Below are 22,521 nucleotides of genomic sequence, written 5' to 3' on the forward strand. Positions count from 1 at the left end.
TTCACAGCCACTCTCTTTGAAGGCCACAGCCCACCCACAGCCAAGGCTATTTGTGGAGAGGAACTGTGGGCACATCTGTTTCATGCATTTTGTTTCATTTATAGTTGCTAATGTTATTTATATAGAGGTTTTATTGCGCTTGTATCTGATTCTCATTTGCAGTTTTTGAAATTTCACAGAATATTTAAGATAGGTTGTAAACCACTTAGAGGTTCCTTTGAAATTGTGAAGTGGTATGGAAATCTTAGATCACAGAAACATAAAACTGTAGAGTTGTAAGGCACCCCCAGTGGTCATCTAGTCCAATCCCCTGCAATGCAGGAACCACAGCTCAAGAATCCGCTGCTGGAGATGTCTGGGGGCCCAGGGGTGCTCTGGGGTCCCACTGTGCAAAAACAGGTAAAGGTAAAGGGACCCCTGACCGTTAGGTCTAGTCACAGATGACTCTGGGGTTGCGCGCTCATTTCGCTCTATAGACTGAGAGAGCTGGCGTTTGTCTGCAGACAGCTTCTGGGTCATGTGGCCAGCATGACTAAGCCGCTTATGGTGAACCATGGAAACACCGTTTACCTTCCTGCCGGAGTAGTACCTATTTATCTACTTGCACTTTGATGTGCTTTCGAACTGCTAGGTGGGCAGGAGCTGGGACCGAACAACGGGAGTTCACCCCATTGCGGGGATTTGAACTGCCAACCTTCCGATTGGCAAGCCCTAGGTTCTGTGGTTTAGACCACAGTGCCACCCGCTGTCCACTGTGGAATAGTGAGCTGCAAATGGCTGTTTACAGGATGGCTTCCAAGTCTCTGTAGAGCCCAGGAAGCTCTCTGGTGCACTCAAGAACTGGGGGGCAAGGAAACAAGCAGAAGGAGGGCCAAGCCATGTCAAACAGCCATATTCTCAAGGCCATTTGCACACCAGAGAAGGAGCGCATCTCGAGAGAAGCAGGCGGTATCGGGAAGGCATTATTTCCTTTCCTTTAATACCGAAACCATTTTGCTCTGGAAAGCCCTCCGTGGAGCCAGGCAGCAGCTGGCTGCAACTGCCCACCCTGCCATGCTCAGTCCCTGAGAGGGGCACTCTTGGAGAAACCAAGATGGCAGCAGTCCTGTGTGGCGGGAGCTGGCTGAGTCCGCTGCTGTGGAGCTGGCTTCTTAAGGAAAGAAAAAGGGATGCTGTGACAATTGGCATCAGCCCTAAGGTGCCCACGCTGGGTACTGATGCTTTGCCAGGCGGCCACTGTCACCTACTGCCTGCCCCTAGTGGGTGTTTCCTCCCCACCCCTAGGTTGTGGGGCCCCAGGCTTGGACCATGAGGTCTAGCCCTGAGGGCACCACATCCTAAACACCAGCCCCCATTTACAGGGGCCTTCCCCCACCATGCCTTCCACTGCAGCTGCCCCCAAAGAGCATTTTGCTGTGGAGGCAAGGAGGGGGAGGGCCTCCCTTGTACCTTTCTAACCACTAGGCTTCAGGACCTCTAAAGCCACAGCTTCAGCAGTAACTGCTTAAGTTTTACACATTATTTCTACTTTTTTGTAAAATACCAGGATTTCACGAGCAAAACACACACACACTGGTGCTTTTCTTCTGTGCAAGCAGGCAAGCTGGCCCTGCGCAGGAGTCCTGAGATCAAGACCTGTGAGCCTCTCACTTGGCTAAGCTCTGGCTGCCCTCAAGGCCTGGCCTGCCACCAGTTTATCTTTTTTCCATGACGTAGGGCTGCTCCATAGGCTAGTGTGCGTTGCACCTGTGGCAGCCAGCAGTATCAGAGCCAGCAGCCGGGTGCTGTGTCCCCCCTTCTCTGCGTGCCCCCCTCCCTGACCCCTCCTGCATTCCAGGCTCAGTGCAAGCCTAGATGGGGATTATCTGCCACCAAGAGGAACAGGGCTGGGCTGGGGAGGGGAGAGGCAAGTGGGTCGCCTGGGCTTGTCTCCATCCTTTGTTGCTCAACCTTGGCAAATGCTCAGAATGTAAGAGGAGCGGGGAAGTTGAAAGAGTCTGGGGCTGGGCTCAGGAGGATGCCAAACCTGTCTGGGCTTCCTTCACCACTCTACTCCTTCCCACCCTAGCGCAGGCTGAAAGGGGACAGAGATCTCATGAAGCAACAGGGGGTGAGATAATACGCTGTGGCTGATCATTACTCTGCTTGGACTTGACAAGGGCTCAGTTCCAGCTTTATTTGAGGGCAGGTTTCTAGTGCAATGACTTCTGTACCCAAGGAAGATCTCACCTGACAAATCCTCCAGAGGGGCTGGCCCAGCCCAAAGCACAGAGTGCCTCCCCAGGCCAGCTTCCTATTACTGGACTGTGTGGGTTCTGCACACACCACATGGGCCCCTCCTGCAATTTCCGCCTTTTTATTCCGTGCTTTCTCTTTTATTACCAGGGTTTTGGTTTTTGTGCCAAGCTTGTGCTTGTGGTGTGTTGTAACATTGCTCCATTATCGCTCGTAATTGGTGGGAGTGTCCTTATAACCGGAAAAGCAATGTGTGCAGTTGTGAGGAACCACTTTTAAAATCTGTTTCTTTCTCTCCTGAATTATCAGGGAGTATTTTGGAAGTTTCCCCTTGTGCCTCCCCCCCCCCATGGGTGGGTGCATGAAGGTAGAAGGCGCATTCCAAGGACACTTTGCAGGTGCCTTTCAGGTTTCAGGTTGCATCAAGAGTGGAATTCCATGCCAGCAATCCTTAGGAAAGGAATTGGAAATAAAACTGCCAGTCTCATAATGCCATTATACAAATCTATGAGGCAACCATATTTGGAGTACTGTGTGCACATCTGGTCACCGCATCATGAAAAGAATATTGTAGAGTTGAAAAAGGTTCAGAAAAGGGCCACCAAAATGATTGAGCTTGAGCGACTCCTCTGTGAAGGTTTGCAGCATTGGGGACTTATTAGTTTAGAGAAAAGAAGTTTAGAGTAAGAAGTGGCACAACAGAAGTTTATAAAAGGATGCATAGCGTGGGGAAAGTGAAAGAGAAAAGGTTTCCTCAAGTGTGACCTTGTGCTCCTTTCTGCTCTTCATGACAACTGACTGTTTCCTTTCTTTCCTCTCCTTGCAGAGACCCACTTGCCACCCGCAAAGGGAGCAGAAGAGTCACCTGCTTGAGCCAGGAGTGGGAGACTCGGAACAACTGCACAAACAGAATGGAGGCAAGGGGCCCAGCAGGGTCAGCAGCCATGCCAGGGGGTTACATCTCCCCCAGCAGCACCTCAGCAGCACCAAAGGCAGACCCACGCATCAGGAGCATTGCCGGAGTCTACGTGGAGGCCTCTTCTGGCAAGACGATGAGCCTTAATGAAGCTGTCCAGCATCATTTGCTGCAGCCTGACGTTGCATCAGCTCTCTTGGAGGCCCAGGCAGCCACCGGTGGCATCGTTGACCTTGCAGGAAAGCAGCTGGTCTCTGTAGCACAGGCCCTGGAGATGGGACTGGCAGGGCTGGAGATGAAGGAGAAGCTGCTCTGCGCAGAGCGAGCAGCAACGGGCTTCACAGACCCTTATACAGAGCAGAAGATCTCCCTCTACCAAGCCTTGCAGAAAGAGCTCCTTGGAAGGGAACAAGGCCTGTATCTGCTGGATGCCCAATTAGCCACCGGGGGCACCATTGAGCCAGCCACTGGTCAGCGCATCCCTCCACAAGAGGCTTATGAGAAGGGCTACCTTGATGAGAAACTAAGCAACTTCCTCTCTGACCCTGAGAACGAGGAGGCCAAGGGCTTCTTGGACCCAAACAACAACCAGAAGGTCACCTACATGGAGCTGATGAGAAGGTGCATTTGTGACCACACCAAAGGCCTGCTCTTGTTGCCACTGAAAATCTCCTTCCCTGGGCTGAGAGGGTCTGTGTGCAGCCATGAGCTCCTGGATGCTGGAATCATTGACTCAGCCATGTTCAAAGCCCTCCATGACGGGGAGCTCACGGTGCAGGAAGTGGCGGAGATGGACTCTGTTCAGGGGTACCTCTCTGGGACAAAGAGTATTGCCGGTGTGGCGCTGCTGCACACCAATGAATGCAAGAGTCTGTACCAGGCTTTAGTGGAGCACCTCCTAATGCCAGGCACAGCTGTGATTCTCCTGCAGGCTCAGGCTGCGACAGGATGCTTGATAGACCCTGTAAGGAACGAGAAGTTCACGGCCGATGCTGCCATCCGCGCAGGAGTTGTTGGGCCAGAGCTCCATGAGAATCTGTCTTCAGCAGAGAAAGCAGTCACAGGGTACAAAGACCCCTACACTGGTGAGATGGTCTCTCTGTTTCAAGCCATGAAGAAGGGTCTTGTGCCCAGGGACCCTGGCATTTTCCTGCTGGATGCCCAGTTTGCCACTGGAGGCATCGTTGACCCCCACACGCATCACCGGCTTCCTGTGGAGATGGCCTGTCAGCGGGGCCACTTAGACAAGGACACAGAGAGCCTCCTCTGCAATCCCACAGATGAGATCCGTGGGTTCTTTGAGCCCAACTCCAAGGAGAACTTGTCCTATGCAGAACTGCTCTTGAGATGCGTCACAGATCCAGACACGGGGCTCTGCCTCCTGCCTCTCTCAGGAGGCCATGGAAGGGAACACTCCTTCATTAACCACAACACAAAGTCTGCTCTGGAGAACACGACGGTGTCTGTGTCCTGTGGGAAATTCAAGGGGAAGCACGTTTCACTCTGGAAGCTCCTTTTCTCAGAGTACTTTACAGGACAGCAGAGGACAGCCCTCATGCAGCAGTTCTCCTCTGGGCGCCTTTCCACTCGGCAACTGGCTGACAAAGTCTCTCACACCGTCCAGCAAGCCGTTGCCAACTCCAGAGTCACCTTTGAGGGCTTGAGGGACAAGGTGACACCCGCCCAGCTTCTGAGCTCAGACATCATCAACAAGAATTTGTTTGAGAAGCTGACCCAAGGGGAGACCTTGGCCAAAGATGTTGTCAACATGGGCACGGTGAAGAAGTATCTGGAAGGGACGGGCAGCATCAGTGGGCTGCTTCTGCCTGACTCCCAGGAGAAGATCAGCATCTACCAAGCAAAGAGAAAAGGCTTCCTGCGGCCAGGGACCTCCCTCATCCTCCTGGAGGCTCAGGCTGCCACGGGATACATCATTGACCCTGCAACCAACAAGAAATACTCTGTGGACGAGGCCCTGAGGGCCAACGTAATTGGCCCAGATGTTTACGACAAGCTCCTGGCTGCCGAGAAAGCTGTCACTGGCTACAGGGATCCTTACACAGGAGAAAAGATCTCCCTCTTCCAGGCTATGATGAAGGATCTGATCATCAGGGACCATGCCATCCGCCTGCTGGAAGCACAGATAGCGACGGGGGGCATCATCGACCCCATCAACAGCCACCGCCTGCCTGTGGAAGTTGCCTACAAACGGGGTTACTTTGACAAAAAGATGAATCTGATTCTCTCGGACCCCAGTGATGACACCAAGGGCTTCTTTGACCCAAACACCCATGAGAACCTGACCTACCTGCAGCTGAAGGAGAAGTGCATCATAGAGCCCTCAACCTCCCTCTGCCTCCTGCCGCTGAACAGCAAGAAGCCGCGGTTCATTGATGACACCACCAAGCAAGCATTCAGGGGCTCCTCGGTCTTTGTGAAATATGGGCGCTTCCAAGGGCAAAGGGTCTCCCTGTGGGATTTGCTGAACTCTGAGTACTTCAGCGAGGGCAAGAGGAGGGAAATATTCAACCATTACTGCCTGCAGAAGGTCACCCTGGAGAAAATCCGGCTCATGTTGGAGGAGGAGATGAAGAAATGGGCCTGCATCCAGTTCCCAGCCATAAGGGGCCGCGTCACTGCCTACCACCTGATGGAGATGGGCATAATCGACAGGACCCTCTTTGAAAGTTTGTTGGAGGGAGCTGTGAGCCCGGAGGAGGTTCTGTGCATGGGCTCTGTCCGAAAATACCTCTATGGCACTGGAAGCATCGGAGGCATTGTGCTGCAGCCCTCCAATGAACGAGTGAGTCTCTACGAAGCCATGAAGAGGAACATTGTGGTGCCAGGGGTAGCCGTGCCCTTACTTGAGGCACAAGCAGCCACTGGCTTCATCGTTGACCCAGTGAAGAATAAAAAACTTGGCCTGGATGAGGCTGTGAAGGAAGGCCTTGTTGGCCCTGAGCTCTATGAGAAACTCCAACGGGCAGAAGAGGCTGTCACTGGCTACAAGGATCCTTTCACAGGCAAGAAGATCTCCCTCTTCCAAGCCATGAAGAAGGGCCTCGTGGCTGACAAACAAGCCAGGCAGCTGATGGATGCCCAGCTGTCAACGGGGGGTGTCATTGATCCGCACAGCGGACATTATGTCCCAGTAGAATTTGCCCAGAAAAAAGGTTACTTGGATGAGGACTTCAGCAAGACACTTTCCAACCCAAGCAGTGGTGCCAAAACTTTCAGCACTCTGGACAGAAAGGAGATGGTGACCTACAGCCAGCTGATAGATCAGTGTCAGAAGGATGAAGCCTCTGGTGTCCACCTGCTACCTCTTCCACAAGCAGCTTCTCCTGCCTCCACAGATGAGCAGATCAAGCAGCTCTTCATGGAGACCTATGTGCAGGGCAAAAGGGTCTCCCTCTGGGAGCTCCTGAATTCTGGCTACTTCACGGAGGAGCAGAGAAGAGACTTCCTGGAGAAGTATAGGTCTGAGGCATTATCACTACAGCAGCTGGTCACCCTTGTCCAGGAACTCATCAAGGAAATGGAACTGAAGGCTCAAAGTCAGGTCACTTTCCAAGGCCTGAGAGGTGCAGTTCCTGCAGTCTGGCTTTTGGATACTGGCATCATTTCGGAAAAGATATTCAGAGAGCTGGCTCAGGGCAGGAGGACAGCCAGAGAAGTGTCTGAGATGGAGAGCGTAAAGAAATACTTGCAGGGCACTGGGAGCATCGCTGGGGTCTTCATTCAGGCCTCCAACGAGAAAATGAGCATTTACCAAGCTATGCAGAAGAGCCTCCTTCTCCCAGGCACAGGGGCAAGGCTTCTGGAAGCCCAGGCAGCAACAGGTTCCATCACAGACCTTGTGACCAACCAGAGGCTTAGAGCAGAAGAGGCCATCAAAGCTGGCATTGTGGGTGAAGAACTTGTGGAGCAGCTACTGCAGGCTGAGAGGGCCCTGACAGGCTATCCTGACCCCTACTCAGGGAAGCCTATCTCAGTGTATCAGGCAATCCAGAAGGAGCTGATCTCCACCACTGCTGGCATCCCCTTGCTTGAAGCACAGCTGGCCACTGGAGGGGTTATCGATCCCATCCACCACCACCACCTTCCTCTCCACGCGGCCTACAAGTACAACTTCTACGATGAGGAAATGCACAAGACTCTTTCTCAGCACAATGACGACACCTGTGTCTTCTTTGACCCCAACACGCAGGAAAGCCTGACCTACCAGCAGCTGAAGGAGAGGTGTGTCCGGGATGCCGAGACAGGACACTTGCTGCTTCCTCTCTCGGAAGAGGCCACTTTCTATGCGGATCAGCAGACGATGGAAGTGCTGAAATCTGTCACTGTTGGTGTCAACATTGGGCGGTTTAAAGGCCAAGAAGCTTCGCTCTGGGACTTACTCAACTCTGAGTACATCACCAACAGCAAGCGGAGAGAGCTGGTGGCAGCATACAAAGAGGGGAATGCTGAGGTCCTTGATGAGATTGCAGTGGCTGCCTCCAAGATCATCGAAGACACAGAGCAGCAGAGCAAGAGGTTCACTTTCAAGGGCCTGCGCAAACAGGTGTCGGCCAGTGACCTCTTCCAGTCGGAGCTCATAGACAAGGAAACTCTGGACGAACTGAGAGAGGGAAAGAAAACTGTCCAGGAAGTCACCAAAATGGATTCAGTCAGCCGATACCTTGAGGGCTGCAACTTCATCGCTGGAGTCCTTCTACAGCCAAGCCAGGAGAGGTTGAGCATCTACCAGGCCATGAGGCAGAGTCTCCTCCGGCCAGGGGCAGCTCTGGTGCTGCTGGAAGCCCAGGCTGCCACTGGCTTCCTTCTTGACCCAGTGAGAAACAAGAAGTTGTCAGTAGACGAAGCGTTGGCAGGCGGGCTGATCGGAAGAGAGATTTATGAGAAGCTGCTGAGTGCAGAAAAAGCTGCGACAGGATACACACACCCCTACACAAAAGAACAGATCTCCCTCTTTGAGGCCATGAATGAAGGGCTCATTGTGAAAAGCCATGGCATTCGTCTCCTTGAGGCCCAGATAGCCACCGGGGGCATCATTGACCCTGTTCACAGCCACCGCATCCCCGTAGAAGTAGCTTACAGACGAGGTTACTTTGATGAAAAACTGAACCAAATCCTTTTGGACCCCACAGATGATACCAAAGGCTTTTTTGACCCCAACACCCATGAGAATCTCACCTACTTGCAGCTTCTAGAACGATGCACCCAAGATCCAGAGACTGGACTGTACATGCTGCAAATAGTCAAAAGGGGTGGAAGGTACTTCTACATCAATGAGGCAACCAAACAGTTCCTGCAAGCACAACCGATGCAGATGCACATTGGCAGGTACAAAGGCCAAACTGTCTCCATGTGGGACCTCCTTTGCTCCCCATACATTCAGGAACAGAGAAGAAAAGAGCTGGTGCGCCAGTACAAGTTTGAGGGCCTGACCCTGGAACAACTCAGCAAAGCCATCACTGCTATCATCGAGGAAACGGAGCAGCAGATGCAGGCACTCAAGCTGAAGGGACCGAGGGGGGATGTGTCAGCGGCAGAGCTGTTCAACTCTGAGATCATTGATAAGAAGACGCTGGATGGGCTTCACCAGGGGCCTTGTGCCCTTCAGCAGCTTGCCCAGAAGGACTCCGTGAAGCGATACCTGGAGGGAACAGGCTGCATCGCTGGAGTCTTAGTAGCCAAAGGGCAGAAGATGACCATCTATGAAGCCATGAAGAAAGGGGTCCTGTCCCCAGAACATGGTCTGATGTTGCTGGAAGCACAGGCTGCCACCGGATTCATCATCGACCCATTGAAGAAGAAAACATTCTCCGTTGACCAAGCAATCTCTGTGAGGCTTGTGGGTGAAGACCTTCGAGAGAAACTTCTTTCTGCAGAGAAAGCCGTTACTGGCTACACTGACCCTTCCACAGGGAACAAAATATCTCTCTTCCAAGCCATGAAAAAAAGCATCATAGAGAAAGGACTTGCTCTCAGGCTTCTGGAGGCCCAGATTGCCACTGGTGGCATCATTGACCCTGTGCATGGTCACCGCATCCCTGTGGAGGTGGCTTACAAACGGGAGTGTTTGGATGAGGGCACTTACCTGTGGCTTTCTGATCCAAAATATGCTACCAAAGGATTTGTGGATCCCAACACCCAGGAAAGGATTACCTACGCCCAACTATTGCACAGGTGCACCAAAGAGACAGGGATGTACCTCCTACAGCTGCTGAGCAAGAGGGACTATTTCTATGTAGATGAAATAACAAAAAATATATTTTCATCCACCAAAGTAAATGTAACACTTGGGAAATTCAGGGGCCAGATTGTGTCTCTGTGGGACCTTCTTTCTTCAAGCTACTTCACTGAAGAGAAGAGGAACGAGCTGATTAAAAAATACAAACTGGAATCTTCTGCTGTTCTACAGCACATCACGGACGAAATTCTGAACATAATAAAAGAAAAAGAAGAAAATAGAAGAGATATATGGTTCCAAGGGCTACGGAAACAAGTCACAGCTTCGGAACTACTGAAAGCAGAAATAATAGGTAAAGAGACTCTGAAGAACCTGGAGGAAGGAAAGCAGACGGCAAAAGACGTGGCAAAGATCGACTCGGTGAAACGATACCTGGAAGGCACCAGCTGCATTGCCGGAGTGCTTGTGCCGTCCAAGACAGATCCTTCCAAGACCGAGAAGATGAGTATCTACCAGGCCATGTGGAAGAATGTCTTGAGGCCAGGAACTGCTCTGGTGCTGCTGGAGGCACAAGCAGCCACTGGGTTCATCATTGACCCCCTGAAGAATGAAAGACTGTCTGTCAATGAGGCCATCTCTGCCAGGCTGGTGGGTGGAGAAATTCACAACAAGCTTCTTTGTGCTGAGAAAGCTGTCACTGGATATACTGATCCAAACACAGGGAAAAAGATCTCTCTTTTCCAGGCCATGAAGAAAGATCTGATCATCAAAGAGCATGGCATCCGCCTGCTAGAAGCCCAGATTGCTACGGGGGGCATAATTGACCCAGTCAACAGCCATCGTGTCCCAGTTGAGGTGGCCTACAAACGGGGCTATTTTGATGAGAAAATGAACCAAATTCTCTCAGACCCCAGTGATGACACCAAGGGCTTCTTTGACCCCAACACCCACGAGAACCTGACATATATGCAGTTGCTTAAGAGATGTGTTCATGACACAGAAACTGGACTAATGATGCTTCAAATACAGGATCAGACCACAACTGCCTTTAGTTTGGAGGAAAATATAAAGAAGACTTTGAGGTCTAGAACTACAAGAGTAAATGTGGGTCATTTCCAAGGACAGGAGGTTTCCCTTTGGGATCTCCTCTTCTCTAAATACATTACAGAAAATAAAAGCCAAGAGCTCATAAGACTGTACAAATCTGGAAAAATAACAATTCAGGAAATGATTCCTACATTGATATCAACCATCAAAGAGAAAGAGGAGCAGAGCATCAATCAAAAGAGAAAACTAGACCATGACACCATCCACCCATCCTTCAAAGAGAGCTGGCAGAAGACCTTGAAGTCCACGACCCTCCAAATGCCTGCTGGGCCGCAAAGAAGCCAGACGGTCACTGTGTGGGACCTGCTCTTCTCCAACTATATCACGGAAGAAAAGAGGGCAGAGTTCTTGGACTTGTACAAGAGAGGGATGCTACCAATGGACCGGTTGATCTATGTCCTCACCACCCTGGTCACAAAAAAGGAAGCCACAAGTAGGAAATTGGACATTAAAGTGAGAAGCCCCAGCAACGATGACCTTGAGGGGGAGGGGGAGGAAGACGATGACGATGACGAACAGGAGATGGACAATCCAGAACTGGGAGAAAAGGAAGCGGCTCTGAAATCCCGGAAGGTTAAGGTCACGGCAAGCGCGTTCCACGGAAGGGAGGTTTCCGTGTGGGACGTGCTTCACTCCAAATACATCCCTGAGGAGAAGCGGAAGGAGCTCCTTCAACTCTACAAATCTGGCATCCTCACCATTGACCAAATGGAAACTGTAGTCACCGCCATCGTCAACAAAACAGAGGAGGAGAAAACGAAGGAAGCATCCCACTCGCCCTCGCCCTCAGGAAGCTGGGAAGAGCCCTTGCGGAATCATACCGTGGTCCTGCACGTCGGTGAGTTCCAGGGGCAAGAAGTCTCCCTGTGGGACCTCCTCTTCTCTCAATACGTTCCAGCAGCCCAGAGAGAGGAGATCTTCACAAAGTACCGGTCAGGAATCCTCAGCATTCAGGAAATGATCGTCACGCTGGCCCCCCTTCTCACAGAGACAGGAGGAAGCCACGGTGGAGATAGAGAAGGTGCCTGCAGTCCTAGCAGGGAAAGGACTCCGTCCCACGGAGATGCTGCTGCAGCATCCTCGCGCGAGGAAGAACTGGAAAGTGCCTTGCGGCAGGTCACCGTGGAGATGCCCTCGGGCGAGTTCCAAGGCCACAAGCAGTCCGCATGGGAGCTTCTCTTCTCCAAATACGTGACCGCAGACAAACGGCAGGAACTCCTGGAGAAGTACCGAGCAGGATCCTTGACCAGCGAGGAGCTCGTCCGAAGAATCACCATCCTCATAGAGGAGATGGAGGAAAAGAGCAACAAGCTGAAATTCTCTGGGCTCAGGAGGCAGGTGACAGCCTCAGAGCTCTTCAACTCGGAAATCATTGACAAGGAAACACTCTCTGAACTCACGCACGGAACCAAAACTGTAGAAGAGGTCACAGAAAGAGATTCGGTGAAGCGATACCTGGAGGGCACCAGCTGCATTGCCGGAGTTCTCGTGCCATCCCGCTCAGACCCTTCCAAGACAGAGAAGATGACCATCTACCAGGCCATGTGGAAAGGCTTCTTGAGGCCGGGCACTGCCCTGGTGCTGCTGGAGGCACAGGCCGCCACGGGGTTCATCACGGACCCCCTGAAGAACGAGAAGCTCTCTGTCGACGAAGCTGTCTCTGCCGAGCTGGTGGGTGCCGAGCTGAAGGACAAGCTTCTCTCTGCAGAGAGAGCCGTGACCGGATACAACGACCCCTACACGGGGAACAAGATCTCCCTTTTCCAGGCCATGAAGAAAGGCCTCATCGTCAAAGATCATGGCATCCGCCTCCTGGAGGCTCAGATCGCCACTGGCGGCATAATCGACCCAGTGCAAAGTCATCGCCTCCCCGTGAACGTAGCATACAAGCGGGGCTTCTTTGACGAGGAAATGAACCGCATCCTCTCAGATCCCACCGATGACACCAAGGGCTTCTTCGACCCCAACACCCACGAGAACCTCACGTACTTGCAGCTTCGGCACAGGTGTCTCCCCGATCCAGAAACCGGTCTGTTGATGCTCCAAGTGATGGACAAGGGCTCCTTTTCCTTCTATCTGAACGACAGCACAAGGAAGGCCCTGCAGTCTGCCAAGACCAGGGTTGGTGTGGGCCTATTCGAGGGCCAAGATGTCTCCGCCTGGGACCTCCTCTTCTCCAGATACACCTCTCCCCATAAGAGGATGGAGCTGCTGAGGCAGTACAAAGCTGGCACCCTAACCCTTGAGGAGATCACCCACATCCTCGTTACCATCGTTACCGAGAAAGAGGAAAGGAACACCAAGCTCACGGGCCGTGAACACGCTCCACGTACACCTCAAGCAACATCACCCAAGCAAGACACTGCCCACCCATCCTTTGAAGAGAACTGGCAGAAGACCTTGAAGTCCACGACCCTCCAAATGCCTGCTGGGCCGCAAAGAGGCCAGACGGTCACTGTGTGGGACCTGCTCTTCTCCAACTATATCACGGAAGAAAAAAGGGCAGAGTTCTTGGACTTGTACAAGAGAGGGATGCTACCAATGGACCGGTTGATCTATGTCCTCACCACCCTGGTCACAAAAAAGGAAGCCACAAGTAGGAAATTGGACATTAAAGTGAGAAGCCCCAGCAACGATGACCTTGAGGGGGAGGGGGAGGAAGACGATGACGATGATGAACAGGAGATGGACGATCCAGAACTGGGAGAAAAGGAAGCGGCTCTGAAATCCCGGAAGGTTAAAGTCACGGCAAGCGCGTTCCACGGAAGGGAGGTTTCCGTGTGGGACGTGCTTCACTCCAAATACATCCCTGAGGAAAAGCGGAAGGAGCTCCTTCAACTCTACAAATCTGGCATCCTCACCATTGACCAAATGGAAACTGTAGTCACCGCCATCGTCAACAAAACAGAGGAGGAGAAAACGAAGGAAGCATCCCACTCGCCCTCGCCCTCAGGAAGCTGGGAAGAGCCCTTGCGGAATCATACCGTGGTCCTGCACGTCGGTGAGTTCCAGGGGCAAGAAGTCTCCCTGTGGGACCTCCTCTTCTCTCAATACGTTCCAGCAGCCCAGAGAGAGGAGATCTTCACAAAGTACCGGTCAGGAATCCTCAGCATTCAGGAAATGATCGTCACGCTGGCCCCCCTTCTCACAGAGACAGGAGGAAGCCACGGTGGAGATAGAGAAGGTGCCTGCAGTCCTAGCAGGGAAAGGACTCCGTCCCACGGAGATGCTGCTGCAGCATCCTCGCGCGAGGAAGAACTGGAAAGTGCCTTGCGGCAGGTCACCGTGGAGATGCCCTCGGGCGAGTTCCAAGGCCACAAGCAGTCCGCATGGGAGCTTCTCTTCTCCAAATACGTGACCGCAGACAAACGGCAGGAACTCCTGGAGAAGTACCGAGCAGGATCCTTGACCAGCGAGGAGCTCGTCCGAAGAATCACCATCCTCATAGAGGAGATGGAGGAAAAGAGCAACAAGCTGAAATTCTCTGGGCTCAGGAGGCAGGTGACAGCCTCGGAGCTCTTCAACTCGGAAATCATTGACAAGGAAACACTCTCTGAACTCACGCACGGAACCAAAACTGTAGAAGAGGTCACAGAAAGAGATTCGGTGAAGCGATACCTGGAGGGCACCAGCTGCATTGCCGGAGTTCTCGTGCCATCCCGCTCAGACCCTTCCAAGACAGAGAAGATGACCATCTACCAGGCCATGTGGAAAGGCTTCTTGAGGCCGGGCACTGCCCTGGTGCTGCTGGAGGCACAGGCCGCCACGGGGTTCATCACGGACCCCCTGAAGAACGAGAAGCTCTCTGTCGACGAAGCTGTCTCTGCCGAGCTGGTGGGTGCCGAGCTGAAGGACAAGCTTCTCTCTGCAGAGAGAGCCGTGACCGGATACAACGACCCCTACACGGGGAACAAGATCTCCCTTTTCCAGGCCATGAAGAAAGGCCTCATCGTCAAAGATCACGGCATCCGCCTCCTGGAGGCTCAGATCGCCACTGGCGGCATAATCGACCCAGTGCAAAGTCATCGCCTCCCCGTGAATGTAGCATACAAGCGGGGCTTCTTTGACGAGGAAATGAACCGCATCCTCTCAGATCCCACCGATGACACCAAGGGCTTCTTCGACCCCAACACCCACGAGAACCTCACGTACTTGCAGCTTCGGCACAGGTGTCTCCCCGATCCAGAAACCGGTCTGTTGATGCTCCAAGTGATGGACAAGGGCTCCTTTTCCTTCTATCTGAACGACAGCACAAGGAAGGCCCTGCAGTCTGCCAAGACCAGGGTTGGTGTGGGCCTATTCGAGGGCCAAGATGTCTCCGCCTGGGACCTCCTCTTCTCCAGATACACCTCTCCCCATAAGAGGATGGAGCTGCTGAGGCAGTACAAAGCTGGCACCCTAACCCTTGAGGAGATCACCCACATCCTCGTTACCATCGTTACCGAGAAAGAGGAAAGGAACACCAAGCTCACGGGCCGTGAACACGCTCCACGTACACCTCAAGCAACATCACCCAAGCAAGACACTGCCCACCCATCCTTTGAAGAGAACTGGCAGAAGACCTTGAAGTCCACGACCCTCCAAATGCCTGCTGGGCCGCAAAGAGGCCAGACGGTCACTGTGTGGGACCTGCTCTTCTCCAACTATATCACGGAAGAAAAGAGGGCAGAGTTCTTGGACTTGTACAAGAGAGGGATGCTACCAATGGACCGGTTGATCTATGTCCTCACCACCCTGGTCACAAAAAAGGAAGCCACAAGTAGGAAATTGGACATTAAAGTGAGAAGCCCCAGCAACGATGACCTTGAGGGGGAGGGGGAGGAAGACGATGACGATGATGAACAGGAGATGGACGATCCAGAACTGGGAGAAAAGGAAGCGGCTCTGAAATCCCGGAAGGTTAAAGTCACGGCAAGTGCGTTCCACGGAAGGGAGGTTTCCGTGTGGGACGTGCTTCACTCCAAATACATCCCTGAGGAGAAGCGGAAGGAGCTCCTTCAACTCTACAAATCTGGCATCCTCACCATTGACCAAATGGAAACTGTAGTCACCGCCATCGTCAACAAAACAGAGGAGGAGAAAACGAAGGAAGCATCCCACTCGCCCTCGCCCTCAGGAAGCTGGGAAGAGCCCTTGCGGAATCATACCGTGGTCCTGCACGTCGGTGAGTTCCAGGGGCAAGAAGTCTCCCTGTGGGACCTCCTCTTCTCTCAATACGTTCCAGCAGCCCAGAGAGAGGAGATCTTCACAAAGTACCGGTCAGGAATCCTCAGCATTCAGGAAATGATCGTCACGCTGGCCCCCCTTCTCACAGAGACAGGAGGAAGCCACGGTGGAGATAGAGAAGGTGCCTGCAGTCCTAGCAGGGAAAGGACTCCGTCCCACGGAGATGCTGCTGCAGCATCCTCGCGCGAGGAAGAACTGGAAAGTGCCTTGCGGCAGGTCACCGTGGAGATGCCCTCGGGCGAGTTCCAAGGCCACAAGCAGTCCGCATGGGAGCTTCTCTTCTCCAAATACGTGACCGCAGACAAACGGCAGGAACTCCTGGAGAAGTACCGAGCAGGATCCTTGACCAGCGAGGAGCTCGTCCGAAGAATCACCATCCTCATAGAGGAGATGGAGGAAAAGAGCAACAAGCTGAAATTCTCTGGGCTCAGGAGGCAGGTGACAGCCTCGGAGCTCTTCAACTCGGAAATCATTGACAAGGAAACACTCTCTGAACTCACGCACGGAACCAAAACTGTAGAAGAGGTCACAGAAAGAGATTCGGTGAAGCGATACCTGGAGGGCACCAGCTGCATTGCCGGAGTTCTCGTGCCATCCCGCTCAGACCCTTCCAAGACAGAGAAGATGACCATCTACCAGGCCATGTGGAAAGGCTTCTTGAGGCCGGGCACTGCCCTGGTGCTGCTGGAGGCACAGGCCGCCACGGGGTTCATCACGGACCCCCTGAAGAACGAGAAGCTCTCTGTCGACGAAGCTGTCTCTGCCGAGCTGGTGGGTGCCGAGCTGAAGGACAAGCTTCTCTCTGCAGAGAGAGCCGTGACCGGATACAACGACCCCTACACGGGGAACAAGATCTCCCTTTTCCAGGCCATGAAGAAAGGCCTCATCGTCAAAGATCACGGCATCCGCCTCCTGGAGGCTCAGATCGCCACTGGCGGCATAATCGACCCAGTGCAAAGTCATCGCCTCCCCGTGAATGTAGCATACAAGCGGGGCTTCTTTGACGAGGAAATGAACCGCATCCTCTCAGATCCCACCGATGACACCAAGGGCTTCTTCGACCCCAACACCCACGAGAACCTCACGTACTTGCAGCTTCGGCACAGGTGTCTCCCCGATCCAGAAACCGGTCTGTTGATGCTCCAAGTGATGGACAAGGGCTCCTTTTCCTTCTATCTGAACGACAGCACAAGGAAGGCCCTGCAGTCTGCCAAGACCAGGGTTGGTGTGGGCCTATTCGAGGGCCAAGATGTCTCCACCTGGGACCTCCTCTTCTCCAGATACACCTCTCCCCATAAGAGGATGGAGCTGCTGAGGCAGTACAAAGCTGGCACCCTAACCCTTGAGGAGATCACCCACATCCTCGTTACCATCGTTACCGAGAAAGAGGAAAGGAACACCAAGCTCACGGGCCGTGAACACGCTCCACGTACACCTCAAGCAACATCACCCAAGCAAGACACTGCCCACCCATCCTTTGAAGAGAACTGGCAGAAGACCTTGAAGTCCACGACCCTCCAAATGCCTGCTGGGCTGCAAAGAGGCCAGACGGTCACTGTGTGGGACCTGCTCTTCTCCAACTATATCACGGAAGAAAAAAGGGCAGAGTTCTTGGACTTGTACAAGAGAGGGATGCTACCAATGGACCGGTTGATCTATGTCCTCACCACCCTGGTCACAAAAAAGGAAGCCACAAGTAGGAAATTGGACATTAAAGTGAGAAGCCCCAGCAACGATGACCTTGAGGGGGAGGGGGAGGAAGACGATGACGATGATGAACAGGAGATGGACGATCCAGAACTGGGAGAAAAGGAAGCGGCTCTGAAATCCCGGAAGGTTAAAGTCACGGCAAGCGCGTTCCACGGAAGGGAGGTTTCCGTGTGGGACGTGCTTCACTCCAAATACATCCCTGAGGAGAAGCGGAAGGAGCTCCTTCAACTCTACAAATCTGGCATCCTCACCATTGACCAAATGGAAACTGTAGTCACCGCCATCGTCAACAAAACAGAGGAGAAAACGAAGGAAGCATCCCACTCGCCCTCGCCCTCAGGAAGCTGGGAAGAGCCCTTGCGGAATCATACCGTGGTCCTGCACGTCGGTGAGTTCCAGGGGCAAGAAGTCTCCCTGTGGGACCTCCTCTTCTCTCAGTACATCTCAGAGGGCAAAAGAGAAGAGCTTCTAAGCATATATAGAAATTGCCAACTAACTCCTGAGGAGTTGGCAGCTGTTCTTTCTACTCTTATTACTGAAATGTCAGAGCAACGTAATAAATTTTTAGCTGATAATCTATCATCTGCTGACATGGCCTCATCTGGGACAGAAGAAGCATCACTTCTGGAATGGGAAGAAAAGGAAAAAGCTCTGAAATCCCGAATGGTGGAGGTCACCATAGGTGAGTTCCGTGGACAGAAGCTTTCTGTGTGGGACATCCTTCACTCTAAGTACATCCCTGAAGAGAAGCAGAAGGAGTTGTTGAAGCTGTACAAATCTGGGATCCTCACCATTGATCAAGTAGCAACTGTTGCCACCTCCATTGTCACTAAAACTGAGGAGCATCTGGAGAGCACTTCACATCTTAGCAGTGACGCAATTGAGCAAAAGGATATTGAAGCTCCAGAGTCATCATACTATGACCTTCTCCAGCACAGCTTGCGCCTTAAAAATATTGATGTCACCATACGAGAAGTCCGTGGTCAAAAGGCTTCCGTCTGGGATCCTTTCTTTTCACAGTTTGTCTCTAATATCAGGAAAGAGGAGATTGTGCACAGACATGGAGCACCAACAGTAAGCGTTAAAGAAAGTATTAAAAGCATCACTACACTTATTACACAACCCACAATGGGTAGTGGCACACCATGCAGAAGTGAGGAAATTCCCATGGAAGACATTAAACCACCCAGAACACTTGACACTTCTAAGGCAGAAGACCAAGAGAAAACGCAGGATTCTTTGAAATCCAGACTAGTCAACATATCCATTGGTCAATTCCATGAGCCCCATGTATCATTGTGGGATCTACTCCATTCTCATTATATCCCTGAGGAGAAACGGAAGGAGCTGCTGCAACTGTACCAATCTGGCATCCTCACCATTGACCAAATGGAAACCGTGGTGACTTCTATCATCAACAGAACAGAAGAGGAGAACATCACTGACCCTGGACGCATTGAAAGTCCAAAGCCAGAGACACAATTGTCAGAAAGAGTTGAGAAAGTTTGCCTCTCCACTTCCTCTTCTTTGGAAAACATGCTACGCTCTGAGAGTTTTGTGGTACCAGTTGGAGAGTTCAAAGGGCAGATGGTGTCTTGCTGGAATCTTCTCTCCTCCAAATACATCTCAGAGGAGAAGAAGCAGGAACTTCTAAACAAATGTGAAGCCAAAGCGCTCTCTGTGCAGGAACTGATCGGCATTCTCACCAACATCATCACCAAAATGGAAAAGTGTGACAGAGATCAGTCAGCAAGTGCAGAGGGCAGGCTCACGGAGGAACACGTCGATTCACATGCACGGCAGCAGCAGCTGAGGAAATCCTTGAGGACAACTATGGTCCACGTGACTGTAGGAGAGTACAAGGGGCAAAAAGTGTGTGTGCTGGATCTTCTGTTTTCTAAGTATGTCCCTCAAGATAAAAGGCAAGAGCTCCTTGAACTGTACAGAGCAGGGACATTGCCCATTCAAGAAATGATAACCACAATCACTGCCATGATTGATGAGGTTGAAAGCAAACATGGGAAGCACAAGGCAAACAGAAAAACGTCCTGCAGAAAAGGGAAAGTATGTTGGAAGGACCAGGGTGCCCACTCATAGCCAACTGAGTAATCAAAGCCTGGTGGTTCATTCGGCTCTCTCTAACCAAAGGCTGCCTGCCCTCCCCCCCCCACATCCATCCTTAACCAACATTCTCCTTCACAAGCACACCAAGGATGGGCCCTGTCAGCAGGAAGCCGTTCATCTGCTGTGACCTTTTGAGAGAGTTCTTAATGCTATTGTTTCTCTGCATTTGCACACTGGTGGGGGGCCTGGGGCAATTCTTGTTTTGAGCATCTGCACTTCTTCCCTGGATTGCCAGCCACAACTGAAAGAAGTTCTGCTCATACAGCACTCTCCCTGAAAGGCATGGGGTGTGTGTGAAAATAATGTCTGTGACTTCAAGCAATCTCTGCATGAAACAGGGGTCTCCATCATCGCTGGTAGCTACTCAAGGATGGTGCAACCTGGGTGTGACCAAGGACAAGAGTGAACCATTCGTGACTTGAGAGGGTGCATTGAGAGTGCTAAAAAGCAGGATGTGACCCCCCCTTAAGCTGGTCTGTGGATGTCAGTTCACAATGGAAAATGACTTGGACTGAATACTTGATTTCCACATCTATCCGTTTTTTGGTCAAACACTGCTTTCCCCCTGTAGATTGTGGGGAACATAGGAAATTTGGCTTCCATTTTCACTGATCTTTGTTTATTCCAAACCTGGGGTTGCAACACCCACCCGGGAAACATCACAAGTGGGCTACAGTTGTGAGCCCAGGTCCAAAGGCCCTTCCATTCTGTGATGGGTTCCAGAGCGGGTGATTTAAACGCTTCATAAGAAAGGACACTGGAAGGATGTCAGAGAGCAACTACTCAGCTTGACTGTTTCTGCTAACAATAAAATGCAACTTTAAAACTCTCTGTAGGGTTATGTGGCTGCATGGATATTTCTTGATGGACAGTTTCATTCATTCATTCCAGAATTTAGTATTTATAGGCAAAGTCGTCCTCCCAATATAGCTTACATAAAACATTTAAAACATGAAATAAGTATTAAATATACATAGAAACAACCCAATTAAAACCAGCAGCAGTTAAAACAATATATAGCCCAGCTCACAGTGTGCTTAATGAAAAGCTGGCTGATACATTTTAAGGCCTGTTTGAAAGCTCATGGACCCTTCCTCGTAAATTGCCTGTCTCTGTTGCCCCCTGGGTCGATGGGTCTGGACAGCTGCACCTGTGAGCGGACGCTCTCTGAGGTCAAGCTCAAGGTCAGGGCAGGCTCTGACAAGCCCAGGCAGGCCTTCAAATAACCTAGTTCCAAAGCTAAAGGTCAACAGTGCTTAAAACTGAGCTGGAATAAAGCAGGCAGTCAAGGTAACCAGTGCAGTATAAGGTCTTGAAGAAGAAGAAGAAGAAGAAGAAGAAGAAGAAAGAGTTTGGATTTGATATCCCGCTTTTCACTACCCGCAGGAGTCTCAAAGCGGCTCACATTCTCCTTTCCCTTCCTCCTCCACAACAAACACTCTGTGAGGTGAGTGGGGCTGAGAGACTTCAAAGAAGTGTGACTAGCCCAAGGTCACCCAGCAGAGGCATGTGGAGGAGCGGAGACACGAACCCGGTTCCCCAGATTACTGCTCTTAACCACTACACCACACTGGCTCTCATTGAGAGTGGTTAGGGCAGGGGAGCCAACGTGGTGCCCTCCAGATGTTGTTGGACTACAACTCCCATCAGCCCATGAGCATGACCATTGGTCAAGGAAAGTGGGAATTGCACCACAATGGCTACCCCTATGTTAGGCAACTTCTTGAAGAACTGTAATTCCTAGCACCCTTAACAAACTACAGTTCTCAGGATTCTTTGGGGGAAGCCATGATTGTCAGAGTGGTGTAATAGGGCTTCAGATGCATGGCGGGGCTGTGACCTAAGTGTTCTAGGACCCCCCCCCCCCAGTCATTTTTATAGAGGAGGCAGTGGGGGTGGCAGCCATGTTAGGCTGTCCATCAAAAACAACTAAGTCCCTTCAGGCACATTAATGACTAACCTGGGCTCCTTTAGGAAGATGGGCAGGACAGACATTTAATAATAAATAAACAAAACAAAAAAGATGAGCGAACAAGGAGAGCCCTGCAGCTGCATCAGACCAAAGACTCAGCTGATCTAGAAGGCTCCTCTCATGGTGGCCAGCCAAATACCCTGTGGGAAAAGCCCCTTTGAAAGGGGGAACCAGGAAATTGCAGACCAGTTAGCTTATCATCCCTTCCACAAAAATTGGCTTGAAGCATTATTAAAGATAGAATTACCAAGCATGCAGAAGAACAAGTCTTGCTCAAGCAAAGTCAGCATGGCTTCTGCAAGGGTAAACTGTGTCTCACTGATCTTTTAAAGTTCTCTAAGAGTGCCATTCAGCATATCGACAGAAGTGATTCAGATGACACTGTGTACTTTGACTTCCACACAACTTTTGACTAACTACTTCACCAGCCAGATTCCTCTGTAAGCTTAGCAGGAATAGAATAAGAGGAGAGATCCTCTTGGGCATGAATAATTGGTTAAGAAACAAGAAGCAAAGAATAGGAATAAATGGGCAGGTCTCCAAGTGGATATAAAAAGTGGAGTCCCCCAAGGATCTGTATTGTGGCCTGTGCTTTTTAACTTGCTCATAAAATATCTAGAGATAGGGCTAGGCGATGAGGTGACCAAGTTTGCTGATGACATTAAATTGTTCAGGGTCATTAAAACAAAGAGAGACTGAAAAGAGCTCCAAACTGAGGGCTCATCTAGACTTCCTTTTGTGTCACACTTCTAGGCATAGGTCTGTGCTTTAAAATTCTGTGTCTGAGCACCATTTTTGCCTTCTCTGTGAAAATCCTCTCTTGACCACTGAATCAGAGCAAACAGCAAGTCACAGAAATGTGTGGATGAGCCCTGAGCTCATGGGAGGTGAAATGGCAAGTGTAAAGTGATGCATGTTGGGGCAAAAAAACTCAATTGCGCCTATACGCTCCTGAGGTCTGAACCAGGAATGAGACCTTGGGGTCGCAATGGGTAGCTAGATGAAGACATCAATTCAGTGTGTGGGTTCCTTAGG

General features: G+C 51.5%; 1 protein-coding gene across 1 annotated transcript in view; it reads left to right on the plus strand.

Annotated features, from left to right (window-relative positions):
* Window positions 1-20,345, plus strand: part of EPPK1 (epiplakin 1) — a 33,762-nt gene extending 13,417 nt beyond the window's left edge. Inside the window, exon 2 of the mRNA XM_033155985.1 lies at window positions 3,062-20,345. Within this exon, the coding sequence (XP_033011876.1) occupies window positions 3,147-19,487 (16,341 nt within the window). The 5' untranslated portion in view covers window positions 3,062-3,146 and the 3' untranslated portion in view covers window positions 19,488-20,345. The remainder of the gene's footprint in view (window positions 1-3,061) is intronic.
* Window positions 20,346-22,521: the final 2,176 nt, after the last annotated feature.

This window comes from Lacerta agilis, chromosome 7 (assembly GCF_009819535.1).
Source record: "Lacerta agilis isolate rLacAgi1 chromosome 7, rLacAgi1.pri, whole genome shotgun sequence".
NCBI lineage: Eukaryota > Metazoa > Chordata > Lepidosauria > Squamata > Lacertidae > Lacerta > Lacerta agilis.